Source organism: Physeter macrocephalus, chromosome 1, assembly GCF_002837175.3.
Source record: "Physeter macrocephalus isolate SW-GA chromosome 1, ASM283717v5, whole genome shotgun sequence".
In the NCBI taxonomy this organism is placed as follows: domain Eukaryota; kingdom Metazoa; phylum Chordata; class Mammalia; order Artiodactyla; family Physeteridae; genus Physeter; species Physeter macrocephalus.
In genome coordinates, this window is record NC_041214.2 from 87,998,794 (window position 1) to 88,010,355 (window position 11,562).

The window sequence follows — 11,562 nt, forward strand, 5'->3', positions numbered from 1 at the left end:
ACTGGCTGACACAGGGGGTGAAACATTAACTCAAGAGAAACCTTCCATGTACCAGCCACAGATAGATTCATTTGTCTAATTAGCTAATTGTCACCTTGAGAAACAGCAGGACCCCGGGAAAGAGTTTTTGTTGATGGCGGAGGAGAGTCTGGTCTTATGGACATTAGCTGATGGGCTTGTCCAGAAGGACACTGGGCAGACGCTTCGAGGGACAGATATCCAAGGGACTAGGCTGGGGCTGTGCTTGATGGAGAGGGATACGATGACAGGAAAGATGAAGCCACAATAAGAGCAATAGCTAACACGGGCTGACATTAATGCTATTGACTGTGGAAGCTTGCTGAAAGGGCCTTTTTTACACTTGTAGAGCATTCAAGGGAAGTTACTGCTTTGTCAAAGTGAGACCACTGATTTTATCACTTTGGTTTGCCTAAACATTTCTGTTGACACTTAGCCTTCACGGTAACAGTAATCAGCCTGTGAGATTTCTATCCCCTCCCCATCCCCACACCACCCCTGCATTAGGCCCTTTATGATTTAATAAGCAGGGATTAAAAAGGCAAGGACAGCGTAAACTCTCAACTACCAAAAGGGCTGTGTCTTTATGATCTTTTCCCCAGAGAGGAGCACAGAAATTGTTCACTGAGGGGAGGGAAGGAGAAAGGAAACTAGGAATGTAGTGAGTACAGATACTGAACATCTGCCAAGAAGTTGTTTGTGGGTTTTGTGGACAGTAGGGGCAGTTCACAAGTTCGTAGAATTCCCTCCTTTCTGCAGTCCTCTTTACTTTCTCTTAGAACAAGGACTGTGCCCAGCGTTCAGTGACTGCCTGAATAAACTCAGGGCCCCCGTTATTGTTCTCTTAACTTTTCCATGGAAGGGTCAGGTTTGCCTGCTGGAGACTCCAGGCGGGAACCAGGGCCCCCAGAGAGGACTCTGCCGCAGGCCCACTCTGGCCGCAGCGGTGATGCAAGCCAAGGCAGGAGGCGAGAGGTCCCATCTCAGACTACCCAGCTTGGCTCTGAAAGACTTGTCCTTGGGGAACCCTCAGAACACTGACTCTCGCCATCCATAGGACGTGCTCTTGGAGTGGTTTTTGCTGTAGGGTAGCACTGAATGATTTCCCTTTCTCACCTGCTCCATGGATGTCACCAAGGGAAGGGCACAAAAATAATCTAAGTGAAACTACCAAAAAGAAAAAATTAAGGAAAGAAAAAAACACAAGCTGCATTTGATTTAAAAAATATTTATAAGACACATTTTATATTTTCATAGAATGTCACTTAATAAATATTTTACCAGGATGATTGAGGATGCATCACAACGATAGAGGGAGAACTTGGGACAACTAAGGGATGGAAACATTTTAAACTTTAATTTAAACCTCAGTTCTTCAGACTTGTCCTCTGCACCAGATCTTGAAACCTGGCAGAGAAAGTGTCCTTACGTGTACAGACCAAGTTTCTAATGTTGGCACGTAGCCAGGTCAGTATATGGAGGACCAGTGGCAGCGGCTCTTGATTACCTGAAGCAGAGGCTTCCTGAAAGTGAGGAAGATGACAGTGCAGGCCACCAGCAGGGTGAGGCAGCTGGGAAGAATGAGCACAAGGTACAGCAGGCCCATGTCTACCCGCTCCCACTTACAGACCTGAGGAACGCCTCCAGGCAGCTCCGTCAGGCGAATGATCTTGGAGGAGAGGTTGCAGGTGACCATGGCCAAGTCGGCGACAGTGTGCAGGCGCTGCAGGGCCCCCCAGTCCTCCACCCCACAGCAGTCATACGGATTCTGACTGAGGTAGATGGTCCGCAGACTTCCCATGAGCTGCTCAGACACAGCCCTCTGAGGAAGGGCCGTGAGCAAGTTTCTGCGGAGATCCAGGGTCTGCAGGGCCAGGCTGCCCCTGAACCTTGGGAAACTGGTCAAGGCATTTCCCGACAGATCCAAGTCCCTCAGATTCTCAAACCCAGAGAAGTCCAACTCCTTGAAGCTGGAACTGAGACCCACGTTCCTGAGAGACAGGACCTGTAACGTGGGGGCAATGTCCCAGAGAGGGGCGATGCTTCCATTCAGAAGCCCCCAGTTGCCAGACAGGTCTAAGTGGGTGAGGGCCATGCCCTGGAACGAGCAGTCTTGTAGTGCTCCCAGCCCACAGCCCTCCAGAGACAGGCTCCTCAAAGATGCCACGTTTCTGAAATCCACACAGCCGGGGGTGCCCCCGGGGTCTAAGTCCCCCGGCCGTGGACAAAGTGAGATCTGATTGTGGCTCATGTCGACTGTAGCGAGGTTACTGGCATCGGCAAAAAGGCCAGTAGGGACACCCAGGAGCTGGTTGGAGCTCAGGTTGAAGGACCGGAGGCTCCTCAGGCAGCCAGGGAGCCCCGGAGCCAAGTGCAGCTCCGACAGCTGGTTCTGGCTCAGGTCCAGCTCGGTGAGCGCTCCTGGCGGCTCGTGCTCCCGGATGTGGAGCGTCATCAGGCAATTCTGGTTGAGGTTCAGGTGGGAGAGGGAAGGCATTTTCTTCAGGAAACCGTCTGGCAGATACTGGAACTGGTTCTGGCTCATATCCAGGAAGCGGACATCAGAGAGGTCACTGGAAGAGAACTCTTCCCAGAGGTTGACGGTGCTGATGTTGGTCACGTTGCCGTCCACGAGGAGGAACTGGGCCACCATCTCCTGCGGCGACGAGGTGTTGTACAGGTCCCTGTAGAAGCCCATGTTGTTGTCCCGCAGCAGGAGGGTGTGCAACTTGCTGCACTGCGGCAGGAGGGGGAAAAACAGCAGCTGATTGTGAGAGAGGTCCAGCGTCTCTAGCTCAAAGGTGGCCTCTCCCCCAGATGCCAGGAACCACTCCAGGACGTTGTAGCTGACGTTGAGGGACCGCAGCTGGGTGAGGCCAAAGTCCACAATGCAAGGGAGGTTGTTATAGGCCAGGTTGAGGTGTCTCAGCTCGGGCAAGCCGTCGAAAGCACCACCCTCAATCTCAAAGATGTAGTTCCTCTGCAAATCCAGCTCCCTGAGGCGGCCCAGGCCCTCAAAGACAGAGTCATCCAGCCTCATGATGGTGTTCCTCGCCAGGGACACGGACTCCAGCGAAGAGAGGTTCTGGAGCATGAGGGCCGCCATGTCTTCCGTCAGGGAGTTCCCTGACAAGTCCAGCCTGCGCAGACCCCGAAGGCCGTGGAGAGCAGCTGCTGTCTCCTTGTAGCTCTCGGAGAGGGAGTTGTCAGGCAGCGCCAGGCTGCACAGGCGAGCCTGCTCCTGGAAGGCACCGCGGCTGATGTGCTCCAGGTGGCAGCTGTGCAGACTGAGGCTCTCCAGGAGAGGGTAACGCTGCAGTGAGTGGTTCCACAGGGTCTTAAGAGGGTTGGCATCCAGGAGGAGTGTCTGGGAGGATGGCGGGAGATTGCTGGGCACTGAAGCAAGGTTCTGCCCTCGACAGTCAGCGACTCCATCCAGCTAGGTCCAAAAACACACTGGTCAGCAGGGCGGAGGCCTCTGAGGTGAGGGTTTATGTACAGAAACTTAGTTCACTCATCAGACTGTTCACTAAGGCTCCAGGCCTCACTCAACACACACAGCTTATTAGAGAAGATCTGAGAACCTGTCCATCGGGTGCTGAGTGCTGGCCATTGTATTGCAGTTTGGTTTTAACTACAGAGAGGATCAGGTTTCTACTTGGGTTTGAATCCTACCTCTGCCATTTATTCCCTATGTGACCTTGAGCAAATAATTTAGGCTAAACCTATTGTTTCCTCAGAAAAATGGAGATAAAGTTAGCACCGACTTCAGAGGATTGTAGTGAGATTAGGCAAGAGGCTGTACAGTGCCTGGTACACAGTGGACACTATTAATGCAGATGGTCACTATTGCATTGTTATCGCTATGATAACAATGATCATAACACTGATGATCATAACACTGTGTGTTTAACAGGGACACTGCCCAAGAACCAGCAGCACTGTGGCATCTTCATTTTACCTGAAGGAATTTTGCCTGGGAGGCTCCTCTATGCTCTCGATTGATAAATATTACAGCTCAAGAGGACTTGAGAGCTCATCACCAGCCTGAATCATACAGAGAAGTAAAGGGGGTCTGGAGAGGACAGGTGAAGAGCCAGTGACAGAGCTGGGACCGGGGCCCAGAGCTCTTACTGCCCAATCCAGTGCTTTTCCTGAACGCCATTCTACCACGACTGTGTGGCGAAGCTGCCAGGACGGATGGGTCTGGTCTCACTGCAGGCATCACACAAGCCTCACACAAGCAATCATCCACAGGGTATCCCTTCGGTGTCCAGGAAAAAAGTTTTAAGTGATAAGATGGAAGAGCAATGGCGTTTCTTTCCACAGATTGGTCAGTACAACAAGGTCAGTGATTGCCTAAAATTGTGGGCCCAGTCCCACGGGGCAAGCGGAGTAGTGGAACAGGGGAGAAAACTCCTGAGAGAGAGGAAGAAGCACAGCTTTGGAAAGATGACAGACTCAAGTCTGAATCTTGGCTCTGACACTTACTAGCTTTGGTCTCTGGGCAAGGAATTAACCTCTTGGAGCCCCAAGTTCTTTATCTGATTATTAAAATAAAACTTCTTGTAATTAAAAATTGATACACTATAGAAATAATGAAAATTAAACTGTTCAGTAACCTCAGCCTCTCCTTCAAAGAAACGTTGTTAACCTTTTGTTACACCTCCTCTGGACTCTTTTCCAAAGACATTCTCTAACTTAAAAAAATTTTTCTTTGCAATATGGGTGGACCTAGAGATTATCATACTAAGTGAAGTAAGCCAGACAAAGACAAATATCATATGATATCACTTATATGTGGAATCTTTAACAAAAAAAAAAGGATACAAATGAACTTATATACAAAACATAAATAGACCCGCAAACATAGAAAACAAACTTATGGTTACCATTAGGGAGGGATAAATCAGCAGTTTGGGATTAACATATACACACTACTGTATATAAAATAGATAACCAACAAGGACCTACTGTATAGCACAGGGAACTGTACTCAATATTTTGTAATAACCCGTACAGGAAAATAATCTGAAAAAGAATATATATATATATATATATATACACACACACGCACACGAATCATTTTGCTGTATACCTGAAACTAACACAACATTGTAAATCAACTATACTTCAATTTAAAAAATAAAATAAAAAATAAATTAAAAAACATTTTTAAATGAGACTGTACTCTACAAACCGTTCAGTAATCGACTTCCTCCCCTCCCCCATTAATAATATGTGATAGATATATTGCCTTGGCAATAAAAATAAATATGATCACATTCTTTGTATATTAGTTCATTGCATGAATAGCACAGTGGCTAAGACCCAGATCTCTACGATCAGCCCATCTTGATTCTGCTTTTTATCAAATGGGTGAGCTTGGGCTGGTACCTAACCAGTTGGGACCTTCATTACACCACCTGTAAAATGTAAATTATACTTGTAATTTTCTCTTGGGTTTTTTTTTTTTTTGAGGATTCAGTGTGATTGTTTATATAAAGCACTTAACATAGAACCTGTCACATAAATGCTTAATAGATGTTTGCTAGAACGATTATTAGCATGCTCTAATTAGTTAATCTCCTATCGTTGAGCATTTGAGTTATATTTAATTTCCAGATGAACGTTAGAATGAATTTGTCTAGTTCCTTCTACACCTCTCCTCCCCGCCAAAAAAGTCTTTGGAGTTTTGATTGGAATTGCATTATAATCATAGAGTAATTTGGGGGAGAACTGACATCTTTACAAAATTGAATCTCCCCATACAGAAACAAGATGTATTTCTTTATTTGAGTAAGTGTTGGTCTTCCCGCCATGGGGACTGGAGAATGCTGTGGTTAGGGGCTTTCCTCAAGCTGTGAGACCCTGTTTCACCAGAGTTTCTGCAGTTGCTGGGGACATGTCTCCACAATTCCTGCAGCCCCACTGATGTGTTGCAAAAAGTCCACGTGGCCATCAGAGCCCAAGAAAGCTTACCACATACACTTTGTGATAATGTTGCATGGCTAATGCAAGGAGGGGCTTTGGAGAGTAGCTGGACTTTCAAACTCTCAACCCTCAATTCAAAAGAGCACTGGAAAGCCACTCTTTGATCTCACTGGTAGCCGAGTCCCTACTCCTGCCCACCAGGCTGCAGAGGGTCCAGCAGGGAGTCTAGCCTGAACCCTGCAAGCTGTCAAAGAACTCGCGCTTTATTCCCTCCTCTTCCTATGCCTGGTAACTCCTGAATTAGCTACTGTGAAGTTAATCTTTCATTGTCTCTGTAAGGGAATAATGGACGTCTGTATAGCAGAGACTAACAACAATAATAACAGTAGATAAAACACATAGCACTTACTATACACAAGGCACTGTTCTGAGTGCTTTACATACATTAACTCATTTAGTCATCATTGCAGCCCAGTGTTATGGTATTATTGGTTGGTACTATTATTACCTACATATTTTACAGATGAGGAAACTGAAGCACAGATTGGCCCAATGTCCCCAGCTAGTAAGTGGTGGGGCTGGGATTTAAACCTGGTCTGGCTCCTAACCCCTACCCCCTACCACAGTCTACTTCAGCGCAGTGGTTAGAGGTTACTAAAAGTGGTCAAGGACCACGACCAGCTGGGTTTTTAAGATTCATCAGCTTTAAGAACACATTTTTGAATGTTATTAACCCTGACATCCAATTTGTCTTCCCAGTGCCTAGTATATAACACGGCTCAAGGAATATTCATTAAATGTATGTTTCTCAACTTTTAATACCGCTAAGTTATAGGCAAAGGAGAGAATTTCTAGAGAGTGCTCAGTTATTAGGAGCCAAGTCTGCTTCCACATATAGGCTGAAAGCCCTGGAGAGGGTGAACCATAAAAGCTCAGGTATCTCTCCCTGGATTGCTGTAAGCCTGAGCGTGGTCAAGGACGTTGCTCTGCAGGACAGCACGGGCAGCGTGCTCTTCAGTACAGCTGGTTAAGCATTCGCTATGGGCTCACACACAGACTCTGAGGCAGGGCTTCTTCAACTTTAATATGCCCCAACCCCCCCGAGATTCTGATACCGTTAGTGGAGCTCCATCATCCAGATTCTTAACAAGGTGTTCTTGTTCCAGGTGGCTGACCTTGGCCTGTCTCTGGGATCACCTGTCCTTAGCAGGTATGAGAAAGGTGGGGCAGGGCCTTTCCCAGGCATCATCTTTACCTTTGATTAAAGAGCAGCTTGCACATGGCATTGTGGTAAGTAGGTATGGAGTGATTCAGACTCATTCATTCCCTCCCCTCCTTGACTGACAATCCATCAGCTTTCCAAATGGACCCAACCTCAGGACAGGAGCAACAGACAACTTGGAGTGCCAAGGAAAACTCACCAACTCACAGCCCCCTTGGGAAGTGGCCATGACAATTCCACTTCGATTCCTCCATTCCACTGTCAAGAAGTGAAAACCCAGGCAGAGCCAGAGGGGCAGTAACTCCATCTCAAGTGCAGCACTGTGGACAGAGGGCAAAGAAGAGCAGGTAAGAGAAGGACATCCCAGAGGGCTGCTATGCGCTCCCGGGAGAAAGAGCCATTTCTCAGTATGTCCGCTGTTGGAGGCCCACGGCTACAGGGAGGTGGAAACCCACAGATTATTCAAATACCTCAACTTAGCCAACACATTTAACCTCTCACTCAACTGTCAACAAGAACTCATTTTCATTTTGCCTCTACCATTTGATGGGCAGGTGGCTGAACCTGAAACTCCCAAGAGTCCAGCAACAGAAGAGAGAAGCAAATCATTTGAGGAACTGGGTCTCAGGTCACCTAGAGTTTGCCATGTTTCATAGTTCTCTTGAAACGTTCCTCTCAAAGCTCAAATCTGCCATGCATCACCTGAGCTCAATAAATATTTGCTGAATGAATGAATAGTGAACTGGGATTGAAACATTAATTGAAGCCTCTGGTCTCATAGAGTTACTAATTGCTGTGTCGACATGAGGCTTTTAGAAAAGAGTAGACCTCACTGATTAACTCATTTGAATAAAGACCTTTGAAAAAAGGATTTTGATATTTTGCCTGCATAAGGGAAAAAGCTGAGGGAAAAATGAAAAAGCAATCTTCAGATATAATAAGGGTTATTGATGAAGTGTGGTTACCGGCTCTCTTACCTGGCCGGTGAGCACACAACTGGAGTCATGAAAAGGCATAAAATTATACATAGACCAATAGAATTTTAGAACTAAGAGAAACCATAATGGAAATGTAATATACCCTCCACCGCCACATTTTTACAGGTCCAGAGATAAAAAGGCCACAGATAGTAAGGGCTTATTCAAGGTTCCAGATCGACTTAGTGGCAGGGCTGGAAGTAGCCCCCAGAACCCACCCCCCACCCCGTCTAGCCCTAGGATGAGTAGCCAGGGTAATTTCTCTCCTAGTAGGTGCCGTTGAATAGACTACCCTCTTGTTGGGAGAGTTTATAGCCCAGTGGCAACCCCTCCTAGCTCTGCATTCCTCAGAATCAGAGGCAAGAGCCTGGTCCCAGCATTTCACCTGCCCCATCCTCTCCTTTGACATCCCCCCAGGAAGGACCACAGGGTCTGCTCTTGAATTGTCTCCTGGGCCAGCAGTTCCAGTGCTAACATGAACTCCTCACCTATTCCATGGGACCCACAGACATTTCTGCCTGACACATCTAGCCATCTTGGGCCCCTTCCTCTTTCCCTTTCTTCGAATAAGTTTACACATCTCTAAGGCTAATTTTAACTTTCTGGTCAGATTTGAATACTCACCAGTGAAAGACTAACAGAAAAGCTAAGTGAATCTAGGTAAGTCAGCTTTAACCCTCACTTCAGGTCAGGCCAGCTTTCCTTACCACAGAGGGAACCTCCAATTCAGAATTCAGCCATATTTGCCAGACACAGGGAGTCCCCTTCCCAGGCTCTCCTACTTCTGCACCTGTGCAGGAATTATTACCTCATGGCACGTACAGGGCACAGATGGCAAAAACAAGGCCATATGGGCTCCTGTCCTCAGTGAACTCCCAATACACACACACACACACACACACACACACACACACACACACACGGTAGGATCACTGCCCAGACTTAGCAAATTACAAGATGCTGTTGGAATGCCAGATAAACAAAAAAACAACTTCTTAGGGTAAATAAGTCCCATGCAATATTTGGGACATACTTATACTAAAAAAAATTCATTATTTGTCCAACATTCAAATTTCACTGGGTTTGAATTGAGGAGACAGAAAGATGGGAACCACGGACTTACTCCCTTCGTCTTTCATCCCCTCTGTCAGGCTTGGGATGGTACATGCTGCTGTGACACTGAGCCTTTTAGAACAGCCAACCCTGTATATTGATATTGAGTTTAGATGTGTTCAGGGCAAGAGTGCAGACTGGAATGCTAGATGGGTCTGGTGTCAGTTATGCCCAGAGTGTAATTTTAATTTCTGGGTCAACGAGAAAATTTTTGCAAATTTAAAGCATATTTTCTCCTTTCTCCTAAACTCAGTCAACCAGCCCAAAAAGACTCTTGCTGTGCCCTCTGGGCACTCCATCTCTCATGAGGCAGTGAGAAAATTATGGGATTTGGAACCAGACAGACCAGGATTTGAATTCTGGCTCCAGTATTTGTTATTTGTCCTTGAGCAATTCACATAAATTCTCCGAGACTCAGATAATCCTGTTATAAAACACAGATAATAATAACTACTCAGAATTTTTATGAGAATCAAATAATATATTCATAAGTGCTTCAACTATGAAGGTACTTAATAACAATTATTATTTATGAGTTAACACCAGTGAGCTGGATGAGTGATTGTTACTCCTATGTGTAATCTCCAAGGTAATTTAACAGCCACAGAAAAAAGGGAAAAGAATGAATAATTTGGCGGAAGAATGAGTAAATCATTATACCAACTAAATATGTGAAAGTTACGTGGGAAGGTTGGACTACAAATTCTGCATTAATAAATTCCAGGGCTTCCCTGGTGGCGCAGCGGTTGAGAGTCCTCCTGCCGATGCAGGGGATGCAGGTTCGTTCCCCGGTCCGGGAAGATCCCACATGCCGCGGAGCAGCTGGGCCCGTGAGCCATGGCCGCTGAGCCTGCTCGTCCGGAGCCTGTGCTCCGCAACGGGAGAGGCCGCAGCAGTGAGAGGCCCGCGTGCCGCAAAAAAAAAAATAAAATAAAATGAACTCCAGAAAAAACTTATTTGAATTTAAAAAAAAGGCGAATCCCAGTAACAGATGACTATGCTGGTTGAGAGCAGTTTGTCCTCAGAGCCATGGTTTACCCTGCCCCACCCATCTCTGGTTTTCGGGGAGTGATTTTTGAAGGCTCTGGGTGTCAGCTGGCCTCCAGCTGGTTTGGTCAATGGGGAGCGCTACTGGGAGGTTAGTCAGAAGGCAGGAGGAGGAGAAAATCCATGGTATTTCTCTCCCGCCCTGTCTGCCTGGGAGAGAGAAGTCCTTGAGTTTCTTCTGGTGACCCCCAGGCTCTGGTAGTCCTCCCAGTATCCTCCCCCTACCTAGGGGAGGTTGCAGCTTCCCAAAGTTGCTAATCTCTGGATTAACTGTCTGTTCTCCCGTTGGCTTCTCAGCCTCTTCCATCATGTGTAGCCAATTTCCTGCATTAAACTTCCTCTGTTTTAAATAATATGTGTGTTTCTGTTTCCTGGTTGGAGCCTGACTGATACAATGATGTAAGTGAGAATGGGCTTGGAACAATACAAAACAAAAAGGTATGTAATGACTCTGAAAAGCAATAAGAGACTTTCAAAATAATAACCGTTTAGGTTGAGAAACACTCTTCCTGGGATGTGTGGCTGCAGAAGCCTTCCTCAGAGCCACGGCATGGTGAAGAGTACAAGATAAACAGTTGGGATGCCAAGTCTCATTGGAAAATCCCATGAACCCTCTCCTGTGTGCACAGGACTGCTTCCATCCACCCACACGTACCCTCGGCTGGGTGAGGACCACTCAACAGTGTCTCCAGCTGTATGAGAGCATCTATGCTTGAGTGTGCTTTTTAAAAAGTAACCATCCCACTTTATTCCTACCTGTCTGATACCTTCTGAAAAATACGTCCGTTTTTTAAGCCAAATGTTTCTCATCTTAGATACATTTAGGGCGGAGAAAGGGAAGTGAATGAAGAACAATTATGATGGAGAGCACACATGACAGTATGACATTAACAATTTAAATGGGGGTAACCTGGAACCTCCCCTTGTTATAATTAAAAGGGTTTGGACCAAGGGTGCCTATTTCATGGGCTTTGAACCACTGTGGGAGCCAAAGAGTAATACAAAAGAACTGCAAATCAACCCATGTTCCAAGTAGGGTCTGAAAAAGTACCATGCTTCCTCCTGGTCTGGTGACCACTGGGAAAATAACCCATATAAGACCTGAGATCCTGACATGGGAAGCAGATGGCATTAACAGAATCTGATTGTATCTGTTCTTCTTTTTTTTTTTTTTTTTTTTTTTTTTTTTTTTGCGGTACGCGGGCCTCTCACCGCTGTGGCCTCTCCCATTTGGGGGCACAGGCCTCAGAC

At 46.5% G+C, this 11,562-nt stretch overlaps 1 protein-coding gene across 1 annotated transcript in view; it reads right to left on the bottom strand.

Moving 5' to 3' along the window:
- Nucleotides 1-1,230: 1,230 nt before the first annotated feature.
- NRROS (negative regulator of reactive oxygen species) overlaps nt 1,231-11,562 on the bottom strand; it is a 26,273-nt gene continuing 15,941 nt past the window's right edge. The window contains exons 2-3 of the mRNA XM_007115308.1: nt 7,374-7,494; nt 1,231-3,457 (exon numbers count right to left, since the gene is read on the bottom strand). Coding sequence (XP_007115370.1) covers nt 1,487-3,457; nt 7,374-7,481 — 2,079 coding nt within the window. The 5' untranslated portion in view covers nt 7,482-7,494 and the 3' untranslated portion in view covers nt 1,231-1,486. The remainder of the gene's footprint in view (nt 3,458-7,373; nt 7,495-11,562) is intronic.